Genomic DNA, 16,394 nt, shown 5'->3' with positions numbered 1-16,394 from the left:
CACCGCCTACTTTAATATTCTGTTACTCACAAAATTATTGTTGTCCCATTTTCATATTTACATAGCTCATGGGAAAAAACCTCAGCTTTCCAATGAAAATAAAAAAAAAAAAAAAAAAAATACCCGAAGGGGTGAAAATCGAAAAATAAGGGTTGATTTTGAAAAAAAGGGGTTAAAAATTTTTTTTTTTAAATTTCGTGTACATTTTTGAAAAGTACGTGAAAAATGCAATAAAATTCATTATAGATAAATTAAAATCCATTAACTTTTGTCATAGTTAAACGGATTTGAAAATGACAATGTTACCCTTAACGTCAAAACTTCAACCCCCTCTACTTTCTACAAATATTTTTTTAATTAGTTTATATTTTAGGGATTTATTACTGTCATATAGGACAACAATTTACCAAAGTATGAAGCCAATCCCAGAACATTGACTTTTTGGGCTGGGGCGATTGAAAAAGAATCTCTCATATATAGAATATATATAGAATTTTATCAGATGCTCACTATAATATTTCCATTACAAGGCGTGCATCTATCCAGAAAAAAACATTATACATTCACCGCCTAGTGAATCAGACATTTTAAGAATGCGAATTCATTATTAATGTTTTCAATCGGAATTTAACATTTTAAATAGGAGTTCGTTTCAATGAGTAATTTCCTATTAATGAAAAATTTAATGAATCTGTTTACACAATTTTGAATTGGGTCAAAAATTTTTAGGTTATGTTGTCATATTTCGCACAAAATTAAATAATTTTTAATAAACGAGCTTGTATAGAGTCCAATAATTTTAATTTATCAACAGTTTTCAAAAGTTTATTTAAATCATTAATTGTTGATATCTTTATTTCTGATGAAAATGGCATAATTATATCAACTATATAAATTTTTACCTTCATATTATAAAAAACTGCAACTCTTTTTCTAATGTCAAAGTTGTTCTCAACTCTTTGAAATCCAAAGAAGTAGTCACTTCCTCTTGTGAAACACCAGTATTCACAAGGCAGTGGAGTATAGTCCAACCATTTCTTAACTCTGCAAAAGTTAATTCCTTATAATAATTAATTAAGGTAATTCCGTTTAATGTATTGAATCCTACGGTTATCTGTTTAAAGAAAAATAATATTGTTAATTATATATTTTAATTTTTATAAATATCATTATATTATTATATATATGTTAAATGAAATTTATGTCATTGGACATTTAATTAACCTAATCATATTTGATAAGGCAGAAATTATATTGACCAACGGTCAACTTTTATGTACGAAACTCTTACGATTATTTTCGTACATGGCTTCTGAAAAAAGTTGGTCGTATCTCGCTGCTGGAGTACGGGGTATTATTTATTTTAATTTATTAAAAATGACGCACATATAGGAAGTAACATCTATATTCTCGTTGACTTATTAAAAAAAATATTTTATTGATTTATTATTTTCGTCACCGATTAACGTCATAGTTTAAAAATTTCTGTTCATTTTTAAACACCTATACAAACAATAAAAACTAGAAATGGTTACTTGCGTCTATTATTTTTTATAAAAAGACATTTTTTTTATTCTAATTTATTATTAAGAACACAAATAGACGCAATAGCAACTATATATTATTGTTGAATTATTCCAAAAAAGTTCTATTGATTTAATATTATCGTCATCGATTACCGTCATCGATTATAAAAATTCTGCCGATTTTCACACCTATGTAAACTGTAAAAAATATATAAAAAGTAAAAGTTAACTAATTTTTTATCAAAGTTGTCAAACGAGTAGTCACTCGTGAAATAGTAAATCATGATTTCGTTAATATTAATAAAATTGCTTCTAATATTTGTGTCGAGTACAATTTCACAGCCTACACTGCCATGGAATTTGACAGTAAGTTTTTAAAATATTAATTAAAAGATAAATGTGCCTCATCACCACATGCATTTTTCATTTAACTATAAATTCATCTTTTAGCTAACTGCACGAGCTATCGAGCCTTTAGTTCGAGATAATTCAGGATCACTGACCAATCAAAGAACTAAATATCAAACCTTCAATGATAATACTAATTTTGGTATAATAATTAAACAAGGTACAACATTTAGCTTAACGGTAGAGACACCTTCCAAAATAGAAGATTTAAAGTTTTTCTGTTTTCCTTATCCACAACATGAAAAAAAATTAATCAAATTAAATCTTACCGGAAAAACAAATTGCACAAATACATTAACAACAAATTATGATTGTGTACCTATGGTATCCGCATCAAAAAATGTTCCATTACGGATGATAATTAAAACCAAAAACTGGTTTCCATTGTCAACTAACAATTCTAATGATGTGTCACTTCCAAAATCACAAGGAAAAGGAATTTCACACAAAATAGAAAATAATTTAAAATATTCATTTCATGCATTAGGTTATAATGATTTGGAATTTTTAACAATATTGATAAATTACAAGAACATGACAATAGAATTACAACAATTGCAAAAAAAAATTCATTCGAACTTTCAACAAGAAGTATATTTTTGGATCAGTTTAGAACGAAATGGTTTATCAATTTTTGAGTATAAATTTTTAGGTTGTCCCCCATGTGGTACAAAGCTTATTAATGCGGTGGAAAAATTTGAGTTAAATGATGTAATTCATTTTTATCATGCCGAACCAGGTCGTTTTAAATCAAATCTCGAAGGATTAAATTATAAAAAAACAAGTAATTCTTTTATTTTATCAAATACAGGTTTGGAGACCTTAAAATAAAATGGAACAGAATTAAATAATTTAAAATAATCATTCGATGCTTTAGTTCTTGTTGATAAGATGTTTTTAAAAATATTTTTTGTAGTGTAGCACATAGCCATAATTTTGTTTTAACACAGTAGGGTTTGCGCCATGCCACATTAATGATATGATTCTTACAATAATTTTTTTTAATGCAATAAAATTGTTAAATTTAATTTGGAATTGAAAATAATTTTAAGTTACAATGCATTATATTAACATTAATTTGCAAATTATATTCGTACATTGAGGTTTTAATGACTTGGAAGCGTACACTCAAATGAAATTGGGATGAAAACTAGATTAATTAAGTCTAGTATAAATTACATACATAAACTATGAAATTTACTGTACTAAAGTAAAATATTATAACAATATTAATAATGTAATTGTTAAATTATGTTTTATATGTGTTCTGTGAAATCTTTAATTTGCAATAAATATATACAACTGTTTGTCAGATTGTTATTTCTCATATGCCCTTATAATGATATGTCTTTTTGTGCCAAACAATACGCTCACTCGCCGAATGGCGTCAGAGTACATGTTAACAAGTTTTTATTTCAACAGATTATTCAATTATTTACACTGAAGAGGACATTAACGTTGATGTCGAAACGTCTGATGGTTTATTATTAATAAAATGAATAATTTTAATTCAACATGATTTTGTGTTTTTACTAAATTCTATATCAGTTTTTCCGAATAAAATAAATATTAAAAGAAATTTTATATTCTCTGACGTTAATCGATGATGATAACATTGAATGAATAGAATATTTTTTATCTATAAGTCAACAATAATCATTTATTGTTTCGGGCCTTGTTGCATTCAAATACAAATATAGTCAAGCATTCAGTCAAATAGGTACAAAACTTCAGATTAATTATAATTATTTTCAATAATTTTCATGCAATTCTTCAAGAATTCAATGATTTTAAACTATTTTTCAATTATAAATTTTATGATATTCAATAATTGTTTAAAATTAAAAAAAAATTAGCAAATAAAATTTTAAAAAATTTCCATTTAAAACCTTCTAAAAATTTAATTACTTACAAAATTTTCCATCTAAATTTTTTTCTGAAATGTAATAATTTCAACAATAACTTTTGCAAAAATCAATTATTTTTAATTATTTTTTATAATATTCTTAAAAAAGTCAATTATTTGAAAGTATTTTTCAATTACAAACTTTTGAAAGTCAATTTTTGTTTAAATTATATGATAAATTATTTTCAATTTTAAAAAATTTAATTATTGTCTGAAATTTAAAAAAATCTTATGAAATTCAGAAAATTCGAAAAAGGAGGAGAGCTTCTAAGGCCTACATTTGGCCCCCTTCGGATTTTAATTTAAATGGTTGAAAACTTTTTCTTATAGTAGAAAAAGTAATTTTTCATTGATTTTAGATGAAACGGGGGTGTTTTGGTCAAATTAACCCTTAGATTTTAGGGTTTTTTTTTCAAAAAGAGTGTCAAAAAAACATGCAAAAAACATTTTCCAAATGTTGAGCAATTGGCTTGAAAATCGTTGCTTGGGGGTTTTCGGCGTCGCTGATTACGAATCCGACGTTAGTTTTTGCTGCGCAATAATTTTTAGCATCCATAAGTGAAGGGTCCTAATAATTATAATTTATTAAAATTGCAAATTTTTTTCAAAAACATTTTTAAACAAATGTTCTTGTACAAGAACATAAACGTGTTCATGTAAAAGTACTTGTACATGAAACCTGCACAAAAATTATGTACAAGAACATGTACATTTTTGGTCTGTTAGTAGTGGAAAGAATTACAAATCTCGGTGGAATTGCAAGAACTTGTGAAATATTTGGCGATGGTGAAATGGTTTTAGGGAATAAAATGTGCATTGAAAACAGGAATTTCAATCGCTTAGTGTTACAGCTGAAAAATGGCTAAAAATCATTGAAGTTTTTTTTTTATTTATTTATTTAAACATATTAACTATTTTTTTATTTTTGTGCTATTTTAATTCTTTTTTCTACTCATTTATTTTCATATAGATATTTTGAAATTTTTTTACTGTTTGTTTTGTTTTATGAATTTTTTTATTTACCCAGATAACCAGCGTACTAGTACGATGCAAGTACAATACAAGTACGGCGTACTAAGCGTACTAGTACTGTACCCACCATCTACCTCCGTAGGGTACCAGGTACTGTACTGGTACGTCGTATTATTACGCTGTACTGGTACAATACAAGTACGATCAAAGTATGACGTACTAAAAGACTTTAATAATTCAGTATATCGTACGGTTATTCTACTCGTACAATACTAGTATGATGTACAATATAAAATATTATATACCCTCCCCTTTCTCTTCTCACAATAGTATTTTAATTATTTTCATTTATTATTGAAAAGAAAATTTTTTATTCAATAATTTTTTTTATTTATATCACTTATCTTAAAATATCCGATGTTTTATATTATTTAACATTATCAAATATTAATTGATTATTTGATTACATTTAAACATTATTTCAAAAGAATTTTAAACTTGGATGTTTAAAATTGCTTTGATGTTAAGAAACACATATTATCACAACCTAACCTATAAATATGTTATACGTATAAGAAAAACTATAACGAAATAACACACAATTAAATTTAAAAATATATTAATATGATCAAGACCGAATTTATGAATTTTTCTGAATATAAATGTATAAAAAAGATTATAAAAGAAAAGATTTTGATGTTTTTCAATGAAATAACACCATGGCACAAAGCGGCATGGCAAAGTAAAAGAATATAAATCTTATAAAGATCGATAATTTAATATAAATTTAATCTCGGATATTCAATATAAGTACAGAAGCACAAGTTACAAACGTTAAAACTCTTTTGCTGCATCATAGGGGTAAACGGTACAGTGATTGCCAGTATAAGCAAAAAGGGGATATATTTATACAAATTACAAATGTTTAGTTATCGAAATGAGAAATGAAATCATTTGTAAAGGAATTAAAATATTCCATTAATCTGAAAATAATAATGAATTGTTTATTTAATATTAGTATAAATTTAAAAAAAATAAAAAAATCTTCACATGACAGAAAAAATAGTGATTGTCATTATTTTTACAGTGATTGACCATCAATTTTACAATGATTGCCCACTAGACATAAAATAGTAATGTAAATTATAAATTTTGCATAATTTATTAAAGAATGAATATAATTTGAAATTAATAAAGAAGAAGTAATTTTTAAAATAATTTTCTTTTATTAACAATAATAAGATTCATTAAATATGACTTTTAAGTGTAAATAATACTCCCAGTAAAAAATAAAAGATACAAGAACGGCGGATTGCGGTTACAAGCTCAATAGCTGGTAAACGAATCCATGAGAATCTCGGATACAAGCACTTTTCGGTATCTGAAATGATCATAAGCTTGTAAACGCACTGAAATGGACGACTTTTGTAGGTCTTTTAATCAAGAAAAAACAATTAAATGAATGCAGAAACGATGGAAAATTAAATTAGAAGCAAAAATAAATAATTATTTTTTAAAGAAACGTACATTTAAACAAAAAACAATTATTCTTACTAATTCTAACCTCTGCATTAAAAACATTGTAAAAACAGTGTTTTGTTGGTAATTTTACCTTACCGATATTGGATATTAATTTAACGTGGGTTTTTCGATTTTCCAATTTCAGAAGCAATTCATAATAATCAAAATATTATTAAACATAAAACGGTGCTCATTTTTAATTTCCTTTCCCCCTTTTAATTAAATCATTTTAAATTGCATTAAAATAGAAAATTCGAAAAAAACCCTCGTTAAATTAATATTCAACGTTGGTAAGGTAGAAAACCATATTTTCCGAATAGCAATATAAAATTACCAACAAAACACTGATTTTACAATGTTTTTAATGCAGAGGTTAGAATTAATAAGAATAATTGTTTTTTGTTTAAATGTACGTTTCTTTAAAAAATAATTATTTATTTTTGCTTCTAATTTAATTTTCCATCGTTTCTGCATCCATTTAATTGTTTTTTCTTGATTAAAAGACCTACAAAAGTCGTCCGCTTCAGTGCGTTTACAAGCTTATGATCATTTCGGATACCGAAAAGTGCTTGTATCCGAGATTCTCATGGATTCGTTTACCAGCTATTGAGCTTGTAACCGCAATCCGACGTTCTTGTATCTTTTATTTTTTACTGGGCTATTAACCTAAAAACTTGGGAAAATTGTCGAATCTGACTCAATTGTAAAAATAAAAATTATTTTTGGCTATTTTGATTTGATATAATGATTACATGATTTTGAAGCTTTTCATTGCTTAAAGAAACATATACGAAACACCTTTTTTTACCTTCGGCATTTTTTCGATATAGCCTAAAATCATACTTCATATTAAAAAATTGTTAATAAAATATTACAAATCATTCTAATACATGCTGCGGCTCTAATTACATCTTTATTTTAAAAAATTAATTCACCAAATATGAAAAAACGTCCAAAAATTAAAAATACTTATCTCAAAAAAGTCTTGAAAATAAACGGTTAATCACTGAAAAATGACATAATAACCAAAAATTAAACATTGCCCGGGAAGGGCAATGACTGTTATTTGTTATTAATTGCAAGATAGTAGTTGTTCTCTATAATTTTCGGTAAATCGAGTCAAATTACGTTAAAACAAATTTTTTTACTTATTATTAAACTTATTTTCATGCATATAATTAAAAAATAATAATGATATGTATAATTTTTTCGTTAAAAAATCAAAGAAAGTATCACCACTAACCTTGCAAATTTACAACTAAATTGTCAAAATTTCAAAGAGCTAAGGACACTGTTCTCGAAAAGCTCTATTATTTTCATAATAGTGAGTCGAAGAATAAAAATCTTTTTACACTATTAGCAGAATATTCTGTAGAATTTATATAAATAAATAAAACAAAATATTATATGTAAATTTCGTTATTATTTCTGTTTGTAATGTAATGGTGGCAATCACTGTGAGGGGGGCAACAACTGTACCGCTTACCCCTAAACCACTTTTTTCACCAACATTTATTGCACCGTTTTTAGTGACGCGTTCATATTTGACAATATTTGACAATTGTCAAAAAAGTGAGGTTGGGTTGGCATTACCAGCAAAGATTCCCAGTACGACGTAACAGTATTATACTTGTATCGTACGAGTATGTTGTGCTTCTTATTTCAGAAGTACGACGTACTGGTATTGTACTAGTACTATACTTTTATCGAGTAATCATATTTTATAATTCTAACAGTACGACATACTTTTATTGTACTAGTACCGTACTGGTACGACATATATAAGGGATGATCCACGTCAAGCGGACCAAAGCTCTGCCCAAAATTATACCAAATAAATACCAAAATGGATTAAAATAAGCAAAATTGGATTAAAATAAGAAGCGTTGCAGCTTATTTTAATGCCTTTTAATTTTCTGTGTTTAAATTCTAAAGTCATAGTTGTTTTTAATGTTTTCGGGGTCGCTGATTACGAATCTGATGTCAGACTAGAAAAATTCAAAATAGCGGATCCAATATGGCGGCCGAATTAAAACAAATCGTCCAATTCGCTTAAAACTTGTTACTAGAGGGTTTTCGGGGTCGCTGATTACAAATCTGATGTCAGAAATAAGAAATTGATTATGTTGAAACTTAAACAAAGAGGGGATCCTTTACGTTTATTTCATAAACATTTTGCTTCTTCATTGTGTAAAGCAACAAATTTGCTTCCTCGTGGAGGAAGCTATGAATTTTTCTAATTCAATTGATTGAATTAAAATATTTCGAGTTAAAAATTGATTTAAATTAATAAAAATTTTTGGAAAGTTGAGTCGCCGGAAAGTAAAACCACACATAAAATTCTGATGGCCATGTTAATTCAATGGGAGTCAGAATTTTATGTGTGGTTTTACTTTCCGGCGACTCAATTAAGAAAATTTCAATTCATTTTGGGTGTAAAATATACTTTATATTATATATACGAATCGATTCGTTTTATTGCAAGGAATTCAATTATTTTATTTATTAACTGGAATTTAAAAAAACACAAATTTTTTTAGCTAAAATGTGTTGGACCCGTCACAAAATACATTAAAAATCCATTTCGGTCAAATTGTCTGTAACTTTGGGAAAATAAAGTTCAAGTGATTCTGAATAAAAGCTCTTTGGGACATACCCGCCCTTCCCGGGTCCGTTTACCCGCTGGAGCTATTTGAAGTTCGAGAAAAAAATGACTTTGACGACGGTTTGGCCCAAAAATATCCAATTTATGTTTGTTATCACTATTATTTTATATATATATATATTATAACGTGATTTTTGCTTGATTGATTTTTTTTGTGTTATTTTTACTTTAATTTTACCAAAAACTATTAATTTTAAATTATATTTTCTCACGTTACTTTATTTTTAATTATTTATTATTTTTAAGACGCCAAGTTATTTTTATGGAAAATAACTAAACCATTCTATATTTATTTGAATATAATATAATATCCGCCTGCTGGCTCAGCACGTCATTGTTTTGTACCAATGACCCGCGGAGAGTGGGGGGAAAGGATAAAGACACAAGTAAAACACTTCACTTAATTTGTTTCATAATTATTTCTTTAATTCATTATTTTAATTAAATCAAGTATTCGGCAGAAGGCCGAATAATTTTCACAATTATAATGTTAGTACGCGAAAACTTTTGTGTACAACGGAAGGTTATATTATAATTTTAATTAATGATTTAATAATATGCCGATCTGGCTGACAAAATTATTATACTCGGGACTCACCGTCTATACGTCGCCGACCCCGTAACGAACCTCGTCCTGACATGGTTATTAATAATTTTTAATCACAATTATATTTTATTTTATAAAAAGGGCTTGTTGCCTCATATACTTCCAGAATGAGAATGACTAAAAATGGCTGACCTGTCACGCTAGTCGGCGTCTCTTTGTGCGCTTTCTTTTTAGAGGTGAGTCCCGGTGAAAGTAATTATTAAAGCTTTCTCTTTATCGATAATCAATTTATCACGAGTCGATATTTTTCATGAAGCCGGAGGGTAAAGTAGAACGCTACCGTGCCACGGCGCATCATAGCGCTCTCTATCCAAAATGGCCGCTCCCATTGTTGTGACAGCTGAGTATACAAATGAATATTCGTTTTCCTGGTGCTCTTGAATATTCGGGAATCTATTCCGAATATATACACCAGGAAGCACTTCCCTTGTGGTACGTCAAACATTATTAATGATATGGAAAAACTGACTCATTTTGTTGCATCGGAGAATTACTCCGATTAATGTCCATTTTTCATGAAATAGAAAAATAATAAAATGATAATGTGGACAACAATTTATTGTTTCCGTTGAATCGATCTGGCGAGTCAACAGGTATATTTAATTTTATTCAACTATTGCGTAATTTAATATTTATAATTTTTACAATTCTCTTGTTATTTTATTACTTTTGACAAACATACTGATTTTTATTTGTTTTTAGAAATGATGGTGATTCCCACCCTGGAATATTTTTTACTATTTATCTATAAAAAATAAGGAATATTGTGACGAGCATAAAATGCCGCGTCACAATATATATATATATATGTCTTATTTTTTTAAGATTTAAAAATTAACTTGATACTTGAATTTAAAAAATTCCAAAAACAATAGTTACTCAGAAAGAAGTTATCTACTTTTCTAGGCCCAATAACTTCTTTGTGAACAACTATTGTTTTTGTCATTTTTTTCTAAAATGTACACTTTTCGAGATATGTCACCGTTTCAATACCTAATGAACACCCTGTTTAGATTTCTGTTTACATTTTCGACACCTCATGTAGTTCTTGTGTTCCCAGGAATATGAATAGTGTATATGTGTCTATGTAAATATTCTGAAGATAATATTGTTTTGAAGTAAATGTACTGCGAACTTTTAGTTTATTAAAAGTGAAAATGTATTTCATAGTAGATCTTGCCCATAGACTCCACCAGATATTATTGTGAGTGTAACTACCGTAATTATCGTTCTTTCAATCGATATGATTTGATAAAGTTATTTTTTGTTAAGTTTATAGTATTGTGATGATATTACTAGTGACTTTTAGTTAAACGTTTTTTTTCTTATATTACTTAAAGTGATTTCAAAACTGATTAACATTTAGTGTTTGAAAATATTAGTAAAGAAATGGCTCACTTTGGAAGAATCCCTTGCTTTATATGTAATCGTTTTTTAATAGCACGAGTTATGGTAAGATTGACTGGAGAAGAAAATGAAATAAAGAGTCAAATAGCAATATCAAGACGTGATGAAGCTTTATTACCTGCAGCTGTTATAGGTGAAAATTCTCGAATATGCAACAATTGTAACGTAACAATAATTAGAGAAATAGAGATACTGGAGAATGACCCACAGTGTATGAGACTAAATGTCTTGTCCCAAACATCTTCTCATACTTGTTTGGTTTGTAATGGTCGCCATGAAATCCACCAGTTAACTTTAGAATGCAGAATAAATGTTTTTGTTCTTAAAAATATTTACATTCCTGAAAATTGTGTATGTTGCAATGTACATTTAAATGATAGAGATTTTCTGCCTGAAGTTATTCTTGATCAACTGAGGTATACGAACAGATCTTATATTATAAAAGGTCGTGAACTGCAGCGTTTAATGCAAGGTTTTCGTAAAGGAGTGATTGAAAGTTCTTTTAATAAGTTCAACGATGAAAGTCATTTAAATGATAATGAATTTAAAGTGATTAGTGGAGTGTCTAAAGATCAGTGTCTTGAACTGTTTACCTTTTATGATCCCGTCGATATAGCAGGCGGACATTGTTACATCAATAAAAAGGATCTCCTCTGTTTTCTCTGCAAACTCCGGCAAGGTTTTTGTGACGACGTCTTACGCATTATGTTCAATTATAGTTCCAGGCAAGCTGCCAGTCTTGCAATTTCAAATGTAAGAGAATCTCTAGCAAAACGATTCGTTGCGGAAAATATAGGTTTTGCATGTATTACAAGACCTAACTATATTCAGAGTCATGTAACAGAGTTTTGTAATCACTTGTATAATGAAGAACCTCAAAATCCAAAAGTTATTATATACGCTGATTGCACTTATCTGGATATTGAGAAGAGCTCCTGTTTCAAAGTATTGCGTCAATCGTATTGCGTGCATAAAAAAAAAACATTTACTGAAACCATCGATGTTAGTAGGCCCTGATGGATACATCCTGGATATTCAAGGGCCTTATTTTTCTAATGCACGAAACAATGACGCAAACATCCTGCTAAGCGAATTTCAAAGGGATATGAATGGTATGCGCGATTGGCTTGAACGAGAGGACATTTTCATGGTTGATCGTGGTTACAGAGATTCAATTGCATTTCTTCGAAGAGAAGGAATTAATGTTAAGATGCCACCTTTGCTACTCCCAAATCAGAGTCAGTTTTCCACCCAAGAAGCAAATGAATCGCGTATTATAACGAAAACCAGATGGATAGTGGAGGCGCGGAATGGGCATCTAAAAAACATTTTTAAATTCTTTTCTCGAGTAATATCCACTTCTCACTTGCCTTATTTAAAGGATTTTCTCAGAATTGCAGGAGCAATTATTAATAAATATTACGGCCCAATAACAATGAATGGTGCAGATGCACAAATGGCTCAGAACATACTGATTCAAAGTCAGGAAGCAAATAATGTGCAAGCGAGAGTAGAATTGGAGAATCCTAGAAGAAACAGAGGTAGATAGGTCTCATTAACCGGAGATCATTTACCACTATTTCCTCGATTATCTCTCGCCTATTTGACAGGTTTGACTATTGGAACTTATCATTTAAATCTTTCACCCTCTTACGTACAAGACTCTAGCTTGATAGCTGCAGAAGACGAAATAGACGAGTTAGAACAAGAAATCGAAATTCACCAAAACACTAATGAGGAAGGTTTTCTTCGAATTCGAATTTACTCTCGCTTTAGAAATAATAAGCATTATCAAATCTGGATTTCATTCAATACAGAATTTGATGATGAAGCGATTCAAAATGAAGAAAACAAACCTATTTTCGGGTACTACTGTACATGTAAAGCTGGTGCGAGAACATTGGGTGCATGTTCTCATGCAACTTGCGTTCTATGGTTCTTGGGATACGCTCGACATGAGACAAATGTGAAGTATCCGTCGCTTAAAGTATTACGAAGTATACAGGATGCTGCCATGAATATTAATCGCAATGAAGTAATCGAAGTAGTGGACGTATGAAAGGTAAGTCATGAGAGTTATGCAAAATTCGATCTCGATAAAAAGCTATCAATATAAGTAAATCCTACTTTAATCTTTTTAAACAGCACATAATCAGTATTCTTCTGTGTTTAAGGTTTACAAGTCAAGTTTTATTAAGTTGGATGTCTAAAGTCTAAGAAGTCTAAACTTTTAAGTTAAGTTTAAAGTATCATTTCTTAAGTTTAAAAGTTAAGTTAAAAGTCTCAACTCTAAAGTATAAAACTCAGATTTCAAAATATAAAGTGTTACTTTTCAAAATATCAAATGTTAATTTTTTATAAAGTGCGTCAATATTATGTTCACATGTTGTGTTATTTACAATAATAAAAATAATCATACCATATATTAATGAAAAGTCAATTTATTTTAAAATAAGAAATAATCACATTTTAGATGTAGATATGTATACAATTAGTGACAATAAATAAGTTTATCAATTCACAAACTTCCAGTCGTACATCTTTTTAGTCTCATATCCTACTTATGTGTACAAGTTTTAATTCCTAAGTCAAGCCTAAATTATTTATAGCTAGTTCTAAAGTCTAAAATCTAATATCTTAAAACTCAAAACTTAAGTTTCAAGTTCTAAGTACAATTTTTCACTTGCTATGTGTTAACTCTCCAGTCAAGTCTACAGTCTCACATATAAAGTCTCAATTCTCAAGTTCTAAGTCATGTCGCCTTGTTGAGCATTAAGTCTCGAGTCTAAAGTCCCAATATCAGGACACAAATCACAAGGTAAGTTTTCAAGTCTTAATTCTTATGTTTTAAGTCACAATTATTAAGTCGCAAGTCTTGATTCAAGTATCAAGTCAATTTTTAAGTCTCAAAATAAATAAAACATGCATATATATATATATATATACCTGTATGCATGTTTATACATGCATACATGTACATGTACAACATGTACATGTTTATACATGTACAAACATAGATTGAATTTTTCTGGGCAAAACCGACGTCTAAGTAATTTTTCTCTCGAACTTCAAATAGCTCTAGCGGGTAAACGGACCCGGGAAGGGGGGGGGTATGTCCCAAAGAGCTTTTATTCAGAATCACTTGAACTTAATTTTCCCAAAGTTACAGACAATTTGACCGAAATGGATTTTTAATGTATTTTGTGCGAGGTCCTTTTGATTTCTTAACATTCATTAATTCTTTAAATGTGACCGTCCACGATGAAACAAGGCTTAGCTTCCAAAAGTAAATTTCACAGGGCAAGCGATTGAAATAGAAGCAGAAACAAGGAACACGCTTGACATGCACGTCTTTAGAACGTTATAGTGTCAAAGGTAATTGACATAAATAATTTCTGACTTTTGCATGTGAAAGAGCAACTTAAAATTTATCGATTAGCATCAAAAACTCAAAATTGATTTTTTGGGAGCTAAGCCTTGTTTTGTCGTGGACGGTGACAAATGTCAATCAAATCTATACTTTGTATATTTCCAATCGATTCGATGCTATTTTGAATGACACTAGTCTATTTACATGGGCTAGAGAGCACATTAAAACAACACGATTTATCTATTATACAAAACAAGACCATGAAAAAATTAAGCGTTCATATAATAAAAGATTTTCCAAAGCTCCTTCTGTTACAAAAATCCAATCAGCACACTCATTCATAGTTACTCCAGACAAGAAGCTAGTAGTATTTAGGTACTCAAATGCAACCACACCACTCGCAGTTATCCAATACTAGAGTAGTAATGAGTAACTGCAAAAAATATTTTGAATACGAAAACCAATAATTTACAAGATCCATACAAATGATTTTTTTATTAATATTTTTTTCTTTAATCTCTCGTAACAAATTCGTGATCAGCAACTTAAAAAGCTCAGAGTAGCAAGTTTAAAACATTTCTAATAGTTTTTTTTAGTCCACCATTTTAAATTTCTTATTTTTTACATCAGATTCGTAATCAGCGACCCTAAAAACCTCCGAGTAACAAGTTTCAAGCGAATTGGAATATTTTTTTAAATTTCGTCCGCTATATTGGATCCGCCATTTTGAATTTTTCAATTCTGACATTAGATTCGTAATCAGCGACACCGAAAACATTAAAAACAACTATGACTTTAGAATTTAAAATTTTTGTCTTTAAATGAGAAATTTTTTACTTTCGCATTTCCATTTATGATGGTTTATAATTGTTATAACAAAAGCATTATTATAAATTTTTTAATTTGCCACTCATTTTTTGAAACTTTACATGTGTACGAACATTTTCATATATTATAAGTTTATTTATATTGCGTATAGTTTTGGGCAGAGCTTTGGTCCGCTTGACGTGGAACATCCCATATTTATTTTGTACTTGTATAAAACTAGTATAATACTGGTACTCCGTACTCGTAAATAACGATTAGTACGCTTGGTTATCTGGGTAGCTATTATTAATTTTTCCCGCTTTTTTTTATTACTTAATTTTTTTTAACCTTTACTTACGATTTTCTAATTTCATTATTATCATTATTTTTATTAGGCATAATTATTCATTTTTTAATTTATCTTTTTGAATTTTCTCTTCAAATTAAAATTCATTTTTATATTTAATTTTTCAGGTGAAACAATATGATTTATCAAAATATTTAATGGAAATGAAAGAAAATGGATGGATATTAATGGGCTTAGAGCAAACTGCCAACCCAAGTAGCACGATATATCAACCAGATGTCACGGTGATATCACCGGGGAATGTCACCGTGACATCAGGAAAATGTCAAAATGTCCGCCTTACGGTGATATCACACGGTGACATCGAGGTGATATCATGGTGACATCAAGGTGATATCACAGTCATATCACGGTGACATCAAGGTGATATCATCTTGATATTTTACAGGGACTTATAATTTTTAATAATTTAAAAAATAATAATAAATAAAAATAAAATAATAATAATTTTTTAAAAATTTTAAGTCCCTGTAAAATATCAACATGATATTACGGTGATATCACCATGATATCACCGTGATATGACTGTGATATCACCTCGATGTCACCGTGTGATATCACCGTAAGGCGGACATTTTGACATTTTCCTGTTGTCACGGTGACATTCCCCGGTGATATCACCGTGACATCTGGTTGATATATCGTGCTACTTGGGAATAGTTGTAGTCTTTTGGAGTAACAATTATTATTACACAATATATTTTCCAAATTGTTCTTTAATTTATTTAAACAAAAAAAATTATCCACAGACACCGATTAGTAAATTTTTTTTTGTAAATTAAAAGTAATTAAAAAAAAGAAACATTTAAAAAAAATTGACAAAATAAATAATTTTTCG

The 16,394-nt window shown here is 28.9% G+C and overlaps 2 protein-coding genes across 9 annotated transcripts in view; one reads left to right on the top strand and one right to left on the bottom strand.

Annotated features, from left to right (window-relative positions):
• LOC127286158 (ras-related protein Rab-37) overlaps positions 1-16,394 on the bottom strand; it is a 293,485-nt gene that overhangs the window by 72,080 nt on the left and 205,011 nt on the right. For 4 of the 8 annotated variants that reach the window (XM_051312493.1, XM_051312492.1, XM_051312497.1 and 1 more), the window contains one exon: positions 903-1,044. In XM_051312493.1, coding sequence (XP_051168450.1) covers positions 903-1,044 — 142 coding nt within the window. Of the gene's footprint in view, positions 1-902; positions 1,115-9,596; positions 9,687-16,394 lie in introns of those variants that run through there. The other 4 variants (XM_051312495.1, XM_051312496.1, XM_051312494.1 and 1 more) reach the window with 2 other exon arrangements.
• Positions 1,608-3,241, top strand: LOC127286175 (uncharacterized). Its single transcript, XM_051312531.1, has 2 exons — positions 1,608-1,892; positions 1,977-3,241. The coding sequence occupies exons 1-2, from the start codon at positions 1,809-1,811 to the stop codon at positions 2,763-2,765; spliced, it is 873 nt and encodes a 290-aa protein (XP_051168488.1). The 5' UTR covers positions 1,608-1,808; the 3' UTR covers positions 2,766-3,241.

This window comes from Leptopilina boulardi, unplaced genomic scaffold (genome assembly GCF_019393585.1).
Source record: "Leptopilina boulardi isolate dan_hultmark-lab unplaced genomic scaffold, ZJU_Lbou_2.1 LbouV2_351, whole genome shotgun sequence".
In the NCBI taxonomy this organism is placed as follows: domain Eukaryota; kingdom Metazoa; phylum Arthropoda; class Insecta; order Hymenoptera; family Figitidae; genus Leptopilina; species Leptopilina boulardi.
The sequence above is the reverse complement of the archived record's forward strand: the minus strand, read 5'-3'. Positions and strand labels throughout refer to the sequence as shown.